Source organism: Echinops telfairi, unplaced genomic scaffold (assembly GCF_000313985.2).
Source record: "Echinops telfairi isolate 266 unplaced genomic scaffold, ASM31398v2 ScPeMD7_25;HRSCAF=90, whole genome shotgun sequence".
NCBI lineage: Eukaryota > Metazoa > Chordata > Mammalia > Afrosoricida > Tenrecidae > Echinops > Echinops telfairi.
The window spans coordinates 16,113,181-16,129,321 of record NW_022103922.1 but is presented as its reverse complement, the minus strand read 5'-3'; the positions used below and the strand labels follow the sequence as shown (position 1 = coordinate 16,129,321).

Below are 16,141 nucleotides of genomic sequence, written 5' to 3'. Positions count from 1 at the left end.
CCAGGTAATAAAAACATCTTACTACACAGAAGCTCACAGACACACACAGTCAACCTTTGAACTACTATGGCTAAGCACAAAGCTGGGCATCAGAGCAAAAGTGTGCTGGCTCTGCCTACGGCCAGCAGACAGCTCTCGGAAGATACTGTGACACTCTGCGGTCAGAAGCAAACAATGCTGTGAGTGGCCTTATATGATCTCAGAGCTGCTCCGTCCATCAGAGCATTTCTAAGACCATCAAGCAAGATGCAACTCTGCATTCCCTCTGCCTGACAGCCTTCCTACAGATACTCAATGGTACTAGTATTAATCCAAACTCACTGTTCATTTAGATGCCCACTCAATTTATAAATCCAATCTCCCACTTTCAATCACCCACCGAGAGTAGGTAGACTTTAAAATACCTAAATAACAATTTTCAAGATTGAACATAAAATAAACACATGCTTTGAAATAAAAATAAAACAGAGCCTATAATCAAAAGATCCTTACATACTACTTGGTGACAATCATTACAAACAATCTTTACTAAGTACAATGAAGGAAATGACAGTATTCCGGAAGTCTCAAGGCATTTGTGCAGGGCAAAATGGGCCATAGGTCCCATTCTAATGACCAATGGCTCAGAGAGCTAGCAGAGACTCATTCCCAGTCCCACCACACTACGTAACAAGCAGGCTCATACTTCCATGTGACCTTTAAAAAAAAATCTTCTTAGTCTTTAAAAAAAAACACTGGAAAGTTAATGGCCCATTGATTAGAACATATGATGTTTACTTAAGGAAATAGTTTAACTTTATAATACTTTATCTTACCAAAGCTACAGATAAGAATCGGACCTAACCATCACAGTTCAATGCAAAGGCCAAGTTCTTACTTGGTATTATGTGACAATTACCATTTATTCACGGATTTGAACACACACATTCATACAAAAAAAAAGAACCACTCTTCCTTCAAATATTACTCTTTAGGAATTCTAGTCTCAGATTCCACCACCTATCAGTTTGGCATCCTGTGGAGGCGTGTGTGTGTGTGTGTGTGTGTGTGTGTGTGTGTTTTTCTGTAATGCTGAAACTGGTATTTTAAACAGATTTCGGCAGCTTCCAGACTAAGACAGAATAGAAAAAAGGAACTGGAGGGAACAAAACAGGAACATAACTGAAAACCTTAAACATAACAACAGAACCCTGTCTGACATCATGTCACAAGATGAGCCTAGGGTTGGCAGCACTAATGACAGAAGACCAGATACATAAAGAAAGCGAATGATCATGAAAAAGACAGAAAGGGAGAAAAGACCAAATGGATATCAAAAGAAACTACTCTGAAACCTGATTTTGAACATAGGGGCGCTAAAGTGATGTAAAGAAATGATGAAGTGCTTCCGGATACAATCGCTGAAAACAAATGGGTGCATAGGCAAACATGGTGGAGAAAACTGATGGTGCCGGCTATCAAACGATACGTCTGGGGTCTTAAAAGCTTGCAGGTAAACAAGCGGCTATCTAGCTCAGAAGCAGCAAAGCCCAAGTGGAAGAAGCACACCAGCCTGTGCGATCACAAGGTGTCAAAGGGATCAGGCTTCAGGCATCAAGAAACAAACAATCATATCATTGTGAATGAGGGGAGTGCAGAGTGGAGACCCAAAGCCCATCTGTAGGCAACTGGACATCCCCTTACGGAAGGAAGAGTCACAGGGAAGAGACGAGCCAGTCAGGGTGCAGTGTAGCAACAATGAAACATACAACTTTCCTCTAGTTCCTAAATGCTTCCTCCCCTCCACTATCATGATCCCAGTTCTACCTTACAAATCCGGCTAGACTAGAGGATGTACACTGGTACAGCTAGGAACTGGAAACACAGGGAATCCAGGACAGATGAACCCTTCAGGACCAGTGGTAAGAGTGGTGATACCAAGAGGGTAGAAAGGGAAAACTGATTACAAAGATCTATATATAACCTCCTCCCTGGGGGATGGACAACAGAAAAGTGGGTGAAGGGAGAAGTCGGACAGTGCAAGATATGACAAAATAATAATTTGTAAATTATCCAGTGATCATGAGGGAGGGGGGAGCGGGGAGGGAGGAGCTGATGCCAGGGGCTTAAGTGGAGAGCAAATGTTTTGAGAATGATGAGGGCAATGAATGTACAAATGTGCTTTACACAATTGATGTATGTATGGATTGTGATAAGAGTTGTATGAGTCCCTAATAAATCGATTTTAAAAAAAGAGTGGCGGTTCAAGCACACTGGCTGCTGCGTGGGAGGAAGCTGAGGCTGTCTGCTCCTGAGAACGGTCACAGCCCCGGAAGCTGCGAGGGTTGCTCCGAGCTGGACTTGGCTCAATGACAGTGAGTCGGATAAGGCGAGACTTCTCCTTTCTTGCATCAAAACTATGCTATCAAGATTTTTCTATTCTATAGAGGAGTTTATAAGAAGCCACAGTGGTCCAAATGTCAAGTGGCAAGTGGTGCTCACCAAAAGGTAGGCAGTTCAAACCCACCATAGCTCCGTGGGAAAAAGACAAGGCAACATGGTAACCTAAAAACTGCAATGTGAACTCTACTGTGTCGCCGGGAGTTGAAATAAGCTCAACCACTGCTTTTGAAAACACACAGAGCAGAGGGGTTTGCTAGGATTACTTGCTCCTTGAATGAATATTTTCATGCATCAGTAAACCATTATGGCACAAGGGTCTTGACATTGACTCAATTACGCAATGGCTCCTAAAAGTAGGATTTTTGTTTTTGTTTACTTCTTCTTAAACTAGTCTGAGAGAAGAAAAACAAACGTGTTTGTGTTTAAAATATCATGCCAGACCATTCAATAGTCAAGTTGAAAAGCCTCATTCAAACACTCAGAGCATCTGCAACCTGAAAAACGAACTCGTTTTAAATCCAATGAGAAGAGAAAGCAACCTCAGATAAACAGGTCGCCAAAAGAAAACTTCAAAGTCTCCTCGGAGTGCATGCACGCCCTGGAAAGACACAGTGGGGATCACCAACCTGCTACCCCTCAATATGAGCAACAGGCCCACAGGCAAAAAAAATTGTCAAAATCAAATTTTTCGAAACACTGAAAATTCACCAACGCCTTATAACAGCCCAACAGCATGTTTTGTTGTTTTCACGTGTCCTAGTCCCATCCCCTGCCCCTCCCAACACCTCATGCGATCTGGACACGCAGCAGCCACAGACCTGCAGGACCCGGGGAGACCAGCAGCCATCGGGCTCTGTCAGGTCTCTGGTTTTAATGCTGGAGCCAGGATGACACAGGTCAATGTGGTCTGGGTGGTGGGTACATATGAGTTCAATGTGTCATACATGTATGGTTTTGTCGATGTAAGCCACGTCTGCAGTGTGCTGTAACACACACACACACACACACACACACACACACACACACCAATCCCAAGAGCTCTAGATGCAGACTTACAAGCGTACTTCATGCAGTTTACATCGAGATTACCGTAACTTGATTTCTCCCAAGTAAATTGAACTGCCCAAAACCCTGGCACAGAATCTATTTCCTAAGCAAGCTGAAGCAAGCTGACACGGCATGGTTCCAGGAAATAAAATGAAAGTAAGTGTGTGGGCGAGAGACTGCGAGGGGGTGTGTGCGTGCACAGTGGTAAATAAAATAAAACCAGACCCCTATCGGAGATGCTGGAAATGGAAGGTGCTTCTTTCCTTTTCTCCACCAGAGGGCATGGTTGGACTTGAAATCTTTTTTAAGGCTTGTTTCTGCGTTGCCATTTAATGTCAGAGAAAAGTTAATTGTGCTGTTAGAAAATAAGCCAGCTTGCTTTGTACATCTTCTGGAGACAGCCCCAAAGGGTGAGTCTTCATATGTACACATGTAAACATTTCTCAGAGTCCCAAATATGGCTCCAATTCTGAATTACACAAGCACCGTCAGAGAACTCTCGCGAAACAGCTCAAGATAGCCACAGCCAGGCCTTACTTAACTCCTGGGAGAGTTATCCCAGGAGGCTACCTCTCAACTTTCAAAGCTAGCACAATTCTCCAATTAAAAATACTGTTTGTTACTAAAGAGCATACACTGAAAGTTTTTTGTAAAACCTATCATAACTGTGGCACAGTGATTACGTGTTGGGCTGCAAACCACAAGGTCATCAGTTCAAAGCCTCATCAGCAGCTCCATGGGAGAAAGATGAGGTCTTCAATACTCCCATAAGTGACAACCACGGAAAGCCACAGGGGCGGTTCTACCCTGTACCTATCAGGTCGCTCTGAGTCGGAATGGCAGTGGGTTTGGGTTTACCCGAACTGTAAATCCATAAGCTTTCAGACCCACAATGACACTTCTAGGCACTGACCCAGCAGAATCACAGTGTAACTGCCCGAAAATAGGAGAGGCATGCCGGCGAATCCTTTCAAGTGGAGCAAAGCACTCCAGAGAAATGAGATGGTCAAGGGATCACTTAAATATATTTAGAACATCCACGGTCCATGCAAACACTAAAAGGGAAATGTACTAACACCCAAAGGTGGACATAAAATACCGGGGATAGGATATCATTTAGGCAAAGACTTGTGTAGGGGTTTCCATATCCTTGGTAAGGAGTGTGATTGAAAGAGAGCTCTTTCTTTCTGACTTAAATGTAAACTACAGGCATGTTTGTGATGAGTAGAACACAGTAACTGTATACACGAATTACTGAACTATCTACTGTGCGGAAAAGCAGGCAGCATCAGGGCCAGAGCCCCTTTCTAGGCGTCTGCTTCTACAAGGAGCCAGCACGACAGGCGTTTGTTTCACAGGAAACCGCTACAAAGAACATCTTCTCGCTCGGTCGCTCACTGGAGGCAAACTTCTTTTTTCCCCATTTTATTGGGAGCTCTTAGAGGTATTATAACAATCCATAGTTCAATTAGATCAAGCATGATTGTACAATTGCAGCCACCATCATTTTCAAAACATTTTTTTCTTCTTGCACTCTTTCATATCAGCTACCCTTTATCCCTGCCCTCCCCCAGCCTACCCCCCAGAAACTCTCGTTGTTAAATTAAATATTACTTATTTATTTGTTTATTTGTGCTGAATTTTACACCATACAATATATCTGTTCACCTACCATTCTGTTCATTCATCCCCCTCCAGGGTTATATAGCTATCATTGCCATCAGGAGGTATAAATACCTGCCCCCCCCTTTCTGTACCCTCAACGAATCATTATGCCATGATTATTTTTGAAGGGTTTATCTATCTTGGAATTCATGTATCAAACATTCTTAATTATACAAATGAACATATGCAAGTCTAACAGGATTAATGAACTAAAACTAAGATCATAATAGTCGGGGAAGAAGTATTAAAGAACTAGTGGGTAGTTAACTGTTTCATCAGTGCTATACTGCACCCTGGATGATACCATCCCTTCCTTCCGTGAGGCCCTTCTGTGAGGGACTGCCCGCATTTCTTAGGCTCTTCACCACCACGAACTCCCTCGTTCCTCGTCATTCAATACACACACCAAGGTTAGCCCACCAGGGGAGAAGGCAACACTCTCTTCCTTACTGAGCCACAGAACTTTGGAAATTAGATAGGAAAAGTATAGACTCTTGTTTTCCATCCTACTTTTAAATGTTAAATTATGCATTCCAATGAAATGGGACAACAGAGGGTGGGACATGGTGGTGTAGGAACCACGTGTAAGCCCCATCTGTCCCACCCTTTAAAAAACCAAACTCAACTGCCATGGCGTGGGTGCAGACTACGTGTCCCCTCCTGCCTACAGGAGAAAGGCGGGGGACGGGCGAGCACCCTCCAAAAGCACACTCTACAGCAGGAGTAATGAGAACCAGGGAAAAAACTAAAGAAATGTTCAAAGATTAATAAAACACATTTTAAATTTTTAGTAGCCATCAAACCTAAAATCATATAGATGGCATTTTCAAGACCAACAAAAAATGCCTTCTCCTAAAATTGACATGGCATTGATTTGTTTCGAAATTTCAAAGAACACTAAAGAAAAACATGGAGTTTTATGCATTTGTCAAAGGGACACAAGTTTCAAAAAGGAAAACACACACACCACCTGAGACCGAGGAGGCCTGTGGGCTGCAGGACGCCGCTCGAGTCGGTGCTCCCCGGGAAGGAAAGGGGCTGGGGGTGAAATGAAGATTTGGTTTGGGTTCCGATTCTATAGCTTACATAAGAAAATACACCAGCCTTGTCAGTTAAAGATGATCCCATTCGTGAAACTGAATTCCTTAGAGCAGTGGTTCTCAACCTTCCTAACACCGCAACCTTTTAATACAGTTCCTCATGCTGTGGTGACCCCCTCCCAACCATAAAATTATTTTCATTGCTACTTCATAACTTAATTTTGTTATTGTTATGTATCAGGCAACCCCTGTGAAAGGGCTGTTTGACCCCCTCCCAAAGGGGTCGCAACCCACAGGTTGAGAACCACTGCCTTAGAGGTTTACACAAAGAGAAAACGATACAATACTAATTCCTAATTACAGGACAGAAATAGAAACCTAAAGCCCGCCAATAGAGCAAACCGACTTTTTACTCTATCCCTCCACTTGTTTAAGGAAAGACTTTCTGTACGAGGGAGAATCCCACTGGCCTTTGTTAAAATAAAAAGGACAAGGAATTCCCAGGAAAGGTTTTGAACATTTCAGTTATAAAATACAGTAACATTCTCCTTACAAAAACAGCAAAGCAGGAAATCTAATAAGAATGATCCCCAATTCTTATTAGAGACTGGCACAGGCTTGTCCATTGTTTTCACACTGTACAGTATAAAGTCCAGCAAACAGTTCATGGGGGGTTTATAAGACTGGCCAAGAACCTGGTTCAGATCACATCAGCCAGACAGTGAAGTGCACTCTACAAGTTTCGGGCACCTGGCGAGGGAGGGGCCCGCAGCTTCCAGAGTGCTCAGGAAGGACGAGGCTGCTGTTTGCATTCAGTTATGGTTGCTTGTTTGTTGCAGCTAGCCTTTAAGAAAATTATCAGCAACAGGTCAAATGTCATCTGTTCTGTACCATTTCTTCCAAGTCTCCCAGGAAGTTAATGTTTCTTTTATGGCCCCGTATCATGGGGTGCATACTGTTATCATCTTACAGAACACTTTCTCTCGTCCACGTGCTGGTGTCCCCACTAGGTTGAAGGGACGGGATCCCTCTCTTCATCTGACATCATCATGCCTAGCACACTTCCTGACATACAGCTGGGGCTTAGTAAGTACTGGGGGAATGAATGAATGAATGAATGAAGGACAAGTGAAGCAATGACCCACACAGATTACAAACAGATGCCTAGATTCTCCTAAGGTCTCACAGGTTAAAAAAAGGTCAAGGACGATTTTTTTGGGGGGGAGGGATGTGGTTCTTTTCAATTCTTTTTTTTTAATCATTTTATTAGGGGCTCATACAACTCTTATCACAATCCATACACACATCAATTGTATAAAGCACATTTGTACATTCATTGCCTCATCATTCTCAAAACATTTGCTCTCCACCTAAGCCCCTGGCATCAGCTCATTTTTCCCCTCCCTCCCTGCTCTCCCCTCCCTTGATACTTTATAAATTATTATTTTGTCATATTGAGTTAGTTAATTGTGCCAGCCTGGCCGATAATCACGTGGGGCTGGTTGAAAGGCGGAGGGATAAATGGGTGGTGAAGCCTCGCCTTTCTAGTTCTCGGGTCTCTTGTTTTGTGATGTTGCATCGGGTGCAGCTGCCTTAGCAGTTCCCTGCTTCAGCTTGCAAGATGGATTTCCTACAAGACATCCCCAAGGAGAAGCCGCATGGATCTATCCCGATGCAGCCCTGGGTGCTGGAGCAGCCGTGTGGAAACCCCTGCCAGTGCTGAGATGCGTACACGTTCACTGACTCAGCTTTCCTCCTGCAGTCAGCATTATTGCCTCTGTTTTGTGAGGTGAAGGACTTTGTGGACTGGTGTTGGGTATGGGTTAATGTTGGACTTGTGGGCTTGGACAGCATTGGGTTGGGGTGTTTTCGTGGTGCACATTTTCTTTGCATAAAACTCTCTCTTATACATGAGTTACTGTGGATTTGTTTCTCCAAAGTACCCAGACTAATACACATATCTTGCCCTGTTCGACGTCTCCCTTCACCCACTCTTCTGTTGTCCATCCCCCAGGGAGGAGGTCACATGTAGATCCTTATAATCGGTTCCCCCTTTCCAGCCTACCCTACCTCCACCCTCCCAGTATCGCCACTCACACCACTGGTCCTGAAGGGATCATCCGCCCTGGATTCCCTGCGTTTCCAGTTCCTATCTGTACCAGTGTACACCATCTGGTCTAGCCAGACTTGTCAGGTAGAATTGGGATCATGATAGTAGGTGGGGAGGAAGCATTTAGGAACGAGAGGAAAGTTGTATGTTTCATCATTGCTACATCGTACCCTGACTGGCTCGTCTCCTCCCCGAGACCCTTCTGTAAGGGGATGGGCCAAGGACAATCTTTATGCAATGGTTAAGCATGAGGCTGACATTCAATTGTAATTGAAAGGTTAGGGGGTCAAACCCATCCAGCAACTCCTCTGTAGAAAAGACATGTAATCTTCTGTAAAGATTACAGCTTTGAAAAAAAAAAAAAAACCCACTGGGGCGCAGCTCTCCTCTGTGGCATGGGCTTGCTGTGGTTTGGAATCAACCCCAAGGGACCTAATTAACTGTCCTTCCAGAATGTCCAGAGCGGGGGGTGGGGGTGGGGGGGTGGGGGGTCCGAAAGACGAGTACCGCAGCCCCAAGACTACAGATTTGGGAGAGGGGTGCTTTTCCTCAGTAGTCTGATGATGCATAGGGAGCGAAGCGACAAAGTCAGTGTGCCCGCCTGTTACCGCCAGCATTCACTCACGTCTGACTCAGCGACCCTCGCTAGGATTTTCTCAGACTGTAAACCTTCACGGGAGCAGCCAGACTCTCTTTGTCTCACCGAGCAGGTGGGGGCTTGAACCCCTAAGTCTGGTTCGCAGCCCAACACCTAACCCTGTGCGCCACCAGGGTGCCTTGTTAAGAAATAAGGTGCCCGCCAGTCTCTATATTTCTGGCCAGCTTCTGTCTTGCAAAACTGACCCTCTAATACAAAATTACCACAAGCATAGGTTCTAGATGGCTTTTCTTTTTCACTTTTGTGAAAACGTATGCTTTCCTTTAATATCTATAGGTAATTTCCAGTTTGTCCATTTTGTGTGGAAAAAAGAAAAATATCATACACATCATTTGACGTATCACAAAATAAGTCACAGAAGAAGAGAAAGAAATGTGTCCAAAATTTTTCAGTTAGTCCATTATTTATTCCTCTTAAAGGGGATTAACTGTTTGTAAATATTTTTTAGTACACAATGACATAATTAACAACTAAAGTTATCCTGTCTCCTTCAAAATAACTTACATATAATCCAAGTACACTGACGTGACCCTTGGGGGCTCTATGGTGTCCTCCTTCCCCGACAATCTGAGTAAGCGGCTAACTTTCATGTGGTCACTGATTTTCAGATTGGGCTCTTTGAAGCCCGAGAGTGTGTGTGAGTCTGGGAGAGAGGTATAGAGAGAACTAAGAATCTGCACCTCCCCATGAAATGAGTTCAAAAACCACAAGACTACAGGATTAAAGAATCCTGGAATATTCCAAAATCCTATTTTTCCATTTATTTCCCTTATTAAAAGATTTATTCATCACACATTTCACATCGGAATATTCCAATACCAAATGTACATACTGTCTCCTCAAAATCACCCAGGTAGTACCCTACCCTAACACTAAAGGTGTCGGTCGGTGGCAGCTGCCCAGCTTGTAGGGTGACTACGGATGAAACTCGGCTGCCAGACAGCAGAGGCTAACAATCTGTTCCCCAGGAGGGAGCCAGCCAATGATCCCGCCAAAGTCCTCTTTAACATAATAAGTATTCAAAAGACATCTTTAAAAAGCCTAATTCTTACTCTAAAAATACCTGAACTATAAATTGTAACTCTCTTCTCTCTGCTTCCCATTGTTCCGCTTGTAATCGAAACTCCTCCAGGGCTGTCTCTCGGACCTGAGACTCTATGACGTCCTTCGCCTGCTGTTGAGTTTCCAAGGATTCCTGGGGAGGAAGAGAATCCTGCTTCATGATTCAGTCACCAAAGCTTTTCCTTCGTCCTCTACCCCCGTTTGAATAAAAGAGCATTCCTTGCACAGACTGCTGAACCTCACTGTAATTCTGCATGTTAAAATATCCAAATGAAACTTTGATCATCAGAATGTAGATCGGAATAAGAAACTATGGCTATCTGTTTAATGTAGATGAATTTGTAGGGTGGCGGTGTGTATAGCAAGATGAAGCTGTCTGTTCCATAAAGACTGACAGTCTCAGAAAAACCAGATAGTCACTGGGAGTCAGAGTAGGAAGCCTGGAGACATAGCAGTTAGGCTTGGGCTGCAATCTGATCCGTATGGTCGGCAGTTTGAAACCACCAGCAGCTCTGAGGGAGACAGACTGGACTTTCTACTCCCGAGAACAGCTACAGTATCCGAAACCCACAGGGGGTGCTAGGAATCAGCACTGACCCCATGGGCTGAGTTTGGAGAGTCACAGTCAATTCAACCGCCCTGGGTCTCTAGCAATGGGAGGTGGGATAAATAATACACGGACATCTATTCTGATCCAGTTTGAACCAAGTGCACTGAGTGATAATGAGACAAAATGGCTCCAGTGAGTTTGGCAATCTCTAGGGACATGGCTGTGTACAAACTGTGCGGATCATCCCTTTAATTCCTTATACATCAAACGGGAACAATGTATGAGGCAGATTCAAAAAGTTCCTGGGAAACTGGGGTTAAAAGATTATGAAATTATTCCATAAGCTTTTTTGCAGCGCCTTGTATATCCAAATGGGGAGTAGGGGGGAATTATACACAACAAGCCAGGATGAGGAAATCTCAGAAAGTTAAAAATGAGGATGCAGAGTGACTGATGGTTGAGAAATGCTGTGAACATCATGCATCTTCCCTGCAAGGGCCAAGACATTCCACTTGGTGGGGGCAAAATAGGGCCCTCTCTTTTACCCAGGGACTGGTAGTCTGGCCTCCCGTAAACATCCTCCATCCAAACGCGTGCCCAGGCAATGTCGTAGGGTCTAGGACACAGTTGTAAACAAGGGACAGGCTCTAAAAAAACCAAAACAACTCACTGCCACTAAGTCAATGCTGGCTCAGAGGGAGCCTCTCCGACAGGGTAGGAATGCCCCTGTGGGTTTTTAAGATTGCAGCTCCTCTTGAGAGGAGGGAGCCCTGTTTCCTCCCACAGTGTGACTGGTGCTTTCCAACTGCTGAGCATGCGGTTTGCAGCCCAATGTGCACCCACTAAGTGCCAAGAGCTCCCTACCTAGAGGCGAGGAGAGAAGATCTGCTAAGATCCCTTTGGCTGGGAGCCCTTTGCCCAAACTTCCACAGTTAGTAAACGCTCTAATAAAACAACTTGTTCAGTAAAAATACATCTCCAGAATATTCAGCAAAGCTATTTGCACCAGGGGTAAATGTATAGCTTTCTTATCTTTTGTTTTTTTTGGTCATTGGTTTTGGTTTTTTTAATTAAATAATTTTATTGGGGCTCGTCCAACTGTTATCATAATCCATACATCCATCCATTGTGTCAAGCCCATTTATACATTTGTTACCATCATAAAAACTAATACTTAAAAAAAAAGTTAAGTATACACAATTTAAGATCCTTCTTCTAAGGAGCTAGTAACAGAAGCGTTCAGCCACATTATCATTTCTTTTTTACTCTAGGGAGTAAAAAGAAAAAACCTGGAGAACTAACACAGAATAACTTTAGTAAACAGTCATTAAATATTTCACATCATATAGCTATGTAGAATATGCTCTATATAGATCATAAAGTTTGTATCAGATATGCAAGGTATTCTTCTATATGTATTGCATATTCAGACAGAATTCTACTACCTGTATATATAATTCTAAATTTCCATACTGCTGGACCCAATGGACTACAGGCTTTACTGCTTCCTATAAGATGCTCAGGTAAAGTTTTTCAAAATCTTTTTTCATCTCAAATTGGCTTTTTTGCAAAAGAAACTACATGTTACACATTGCTAAAGTATAGGATAAAAGAGGCCAGCCAGTTAGATTATCCCTGTTAAGGAGAGGGGTAGGAAGGAAAGGTAAAGATGAAGGTTAAAAACGAGAGAAAGAACAGAAATCAGACATTCTAGTTTTCTAGCAGCCACATTCCTTTCCAAGGGTAACTTCTGGCCACGTCTAAACCACTTGGTTCCATAAACACCACCCAGAGAAATCCCATTGCAAGGACTACTTTACCTGTAGCGTGTTCTCCAGTAGGATTTTTTCCTTCATCAGTACATCATATTCTCTATTGCAATTTTGGATGATATTGTCTCTTTCCTCCAAATCATGTTCAAATCTTCTACACTCTTCTTTCCACTTCTGCTGAGAATTCTGGAAGACTTTCTCTATCTCGTTGACCTTTCCCTGAAGTTCTGAATTCTGAGCTAGTCAAAACATAAAAGATACAAACCACCATGTTGACAGCCAGGAGGCAAATCCCTAGAAGCCCACAAAGTGAGGCCCTGGAGCTGATCCCACTGTTGGCAGTGCGCTCTCAGGCCGAAAATTTACCCTCTCCACCCCAGTAACCCTTGAAAAGCCCACTGTCACTGGGCCAATCTAGTCTATAATTCCACAATCAATTATTTCTCTTCTGACAAAGGTGACTTTGCTGTTCCAGGGTGTGACAGACACCTAAGAGTCTTCTCAAGGGCCCACGTGGAATGAAGGCACCTGGGTGCTGGCTCTCGGGGAAGCTCCTGGAAAAAGCAAGCTGGCAGGAATGCTTCCAGTGTTCCGCATCCAGTATGCTCGCTGCCTTCCCGTGTTTGCCCCAAGACAGAGATCCCCTGTTCTTGCCAGTCTGGTGACACTGAGACTAAGGAACCAGGCACAGGCCCACGGCAGTGTGCGTGTGGGAAGGGGACTAAGACCTGGCTGCCACTCGAGTTTTCACTGAACTTTCCTCCACAGCCACTCCCTTTCCCGTTTCCAGCAAGTCATCCGTCAGTTTTCCTCACAAGCGGCTTAGGAGTCTGCAGTCTCAGGCCTGTTAATTCCGTTATCCCTCACCAATTTGCTTCCTCTCTTCCAATAATTCTCTTGCCACCTCTCTCAGTCCCTCAGTCACTGTGGGGCTTTTTTTTTTTCTTTAATATTCTGTATCTCCATTAGTTTGTTTTTTTAACTCCAATCCCAAAATTTATTATATAAATATTAAAAATCACAGAAAGTTTGAAGTATTTTTCAGCAAACACCCAGCACTTGGATTCTATAACTGTTACCATTGTGCTATTCTTCCTTTATCCCACATCACCCATCTATTCTGGCCATCACTTCATCTATCCATCCTTCCGCCTTATAATACTCTCTGATGTTTTGCGAGGAAAGCTGCCAGCCTCAGAGCTTTCACTCCTATGTAATTCAGTATGCCTATCATTCACCATGTCAAGATAGATTTACCTCTTTGGTGAGTAAAATGTACATACAGTGAAATGTAGACATACTACGTGTACGGTTCACAGACACACACAGTTCCAGATATTTACCAAGTACACGTATTCTCATGTACCTCAAACCAAAACCTACTCACAGCTATTCCAGCCTATATGGTACCTGAGAGAGCACATCTTTGCACAAAGCAGCTCCTGGGTTTGGGCCACTGACGTTGTGGTTCACAGTGCAATGCCTGATCCACAGTGCCTCCAGGAGTCCCCATATACCTCAAGCCCCTGCCAAAAGAGGCTTCCATCAACCCGAAAAGTTGTGTCATTACGTCTCCTAGTCAACACTCATTGCCAAACCACCCCAGAAAGTTCACTTTTCTAAATTTTTTTCCACCAAAATTAGTTTTCCATGTCCTAAAACTTCATAAAAATGTACTTCTATAGGGCATCCTCTCCTGGGTAAAATTTCTATGGTTCCATTTTATTGCCGGGGATGATATCATTTTGTGAATATAACACAAACTATTTCTCCATTTTCATATGCATGAAATTGGAGGGGTTTCTTTCCCCCCCTCCAATTTGAGACCATCATAAATGGAACTGCTATGAAATTCTTGGCTGTTGTTGCGTCTCTTGGGGGAAATACCAGCATGGAATTGTTTGGGCACAGAATAAATGCATAGAGAAGGGCTTCAAAAAGTCCATGGAAAATGGAATTTTCCACAGAATTTCAGAAGCCCACTTGTATTTATTTTACAAGAAATTGCCAAGCTGTATTTCAAAGGGAGGAGCCCAGGGGGTGTAGTGGTAGGCATTGGGCTGCAATCTGCAAGGTCGGAAGTTTGAAACCACCACCCGGTCCACAAGAAACAGAGCGGCCTTTCTACTCCCATAAACTGTTCCAATCTCAGAAACTCACAGGGCAGTTCTACCCTGTCTTCTGAGTCACTATGAGTCAATACTGACTCATAGCATTGAGTTTCATTCCAAAATGGTTGGACCAATTTACACTCCCACCAACAAGCCATTCAATTGCTCTACATCCTCTTAGACCTTGGACCTGATTGGTGCCAAGACAGATGAAGAACTCCAAGCGAAATCCTTCAGCTAATACATCCTTAATCCCTAACCCACATAAGCAATAAACTTATAAATGTTTGCAACACTAGCTGCTAACCATTGGGATAATTAGTGGGCAGGAACTGAAATGTGCTAATACTTTGAGAACACTTATCTCTAGTGAGTAGTCTAATCGGCAGGTTGTTTGTACAAAGGTGTCCTTTTAATCTTCTAAACAAACATGTCTAACTGCATAATATTCGGTAAATATTTTTAAGTGGGAGAGAGATACAGGGATATGTCCAAGGAAGGTTGGGTCCACCAAAGCTAAACAGGAGTGAGTACCTTTCTCCTACTCTAGGATCTGACACAAAGAGAAAGCCTTCCACTAGAATGCCCAGAATGCAGACTTCTAACTGTGGCATTCTTGGCTCCCTAAACCAGGAGAGAATAAATTTCTGTTTGTTAAAGCCATCTACTTAAAATAACAAACTAAAATAAAGTCATTCACTTGCGATATTTCTGTGATCGCAGCACCATACAACTAAGACAGAATGTGGTACCAGGAGTGGGGTGTTGCTCTAGCAGATATCTAGTGTTGAATCTGCAATTGGATAATGCAAAAAACCTAGAAGGGTTTTAAGGTGCATAATAATAAAATAGGTTACCTTGAAGAGACTATTGATAGGATTATAGACATCAAAGGTAATTCTGGTGAGGACTCAGAAGGAAGTGAGGAGATCAGAGACCATTCAATGGTGAGACACAGTGGCACGAAGCAGAGTTGCTACCCCAGTAAACCTGGAAGAACTAAAACCCAGAGCCAAGCAGCCTCCACCCAGAATCCAGAGCCAACACCCAGAGTCTGGAGGACAGGACCATCATCCAAATGATCTCAGAGAACAGAGCATGATTTCAGGCCTTGAGAGCTAATGTAAATTGTTCTGCTGGGATTTTTAAGTCCTTGGTACCTGTTATCTGTTCTTTCTCTTCAATTTCTCCAGTTTGCAACAGAAATGTCTACCTTGTGACTGTTCCACCACTGTGTTTTAGAAACATGTAGCATGTATTCTAGATTAACACATGAAGAGGAATTTTGCTCCAGGATAAAATTTGAACTTTGGGGATGCTATGATAGAGTGAAAGTAGCAAGGATATAAAGCTTGGGAGGTACGAAAATGTATCCTCCCAAAATACTCATCAGGTTGGCTGGGCCATAATTCTCAGTGGTTTGGCAGTTATGTAATGATGGAATCACCTACACAGTATGATCGGCCAGTCCATTATAAGGCGATTAGGGTAGGATGCAACAGTCTTGAGCCCATGTAAAGAGTTTCCCTATAGTGTAGCCTACATCGCCTTTTATTTTACAAGAGTTAAAAGGAGAGAGTAGTGAGCAGAGAAAGGAGGACATCAGACCCACCAAGAAGAGCAGCGAGCCAAAAGTCCCCTTTGGTGTGGAAAACAGATTTTTCCCAAGTTGTCTCCCCCAAATATATGCCAAACTTAGCTGCTTGCTACACGTGGCAAATGACTATACACTTGGAGGTCAACA

General features: G+C 43.4%; 1 protein-coding gene across 1 annotated transcript in view; it reads right to left on the bottom strand.

Moving 5' to 3' along the window:
• Positions 1 to 16,141, bottom strand: part of CCDC171 (coiled-coil domain containing 171) — a 303,642-nt gene that overhangs the window by 274,851 nt on the left and 12,650 nt on the right. The window contains exons 6-7 of the mRNA XM_004706542.2: positions 12,335 to 12,525; positions 9,966 to 10,097 (exon numbers count right to left, since the gene is read on the bottom strand). Of these exons, the coding sequence (XP_004706599.1) occupies positions 9,966 to 10,097; positions 12,335 to 12,525 (323 nt within the window). The remainder of the gene's footprint in view (positions 1 to 9,965; positions 10,098 to 12,334; positions 12,526 to 16,141) is intronic.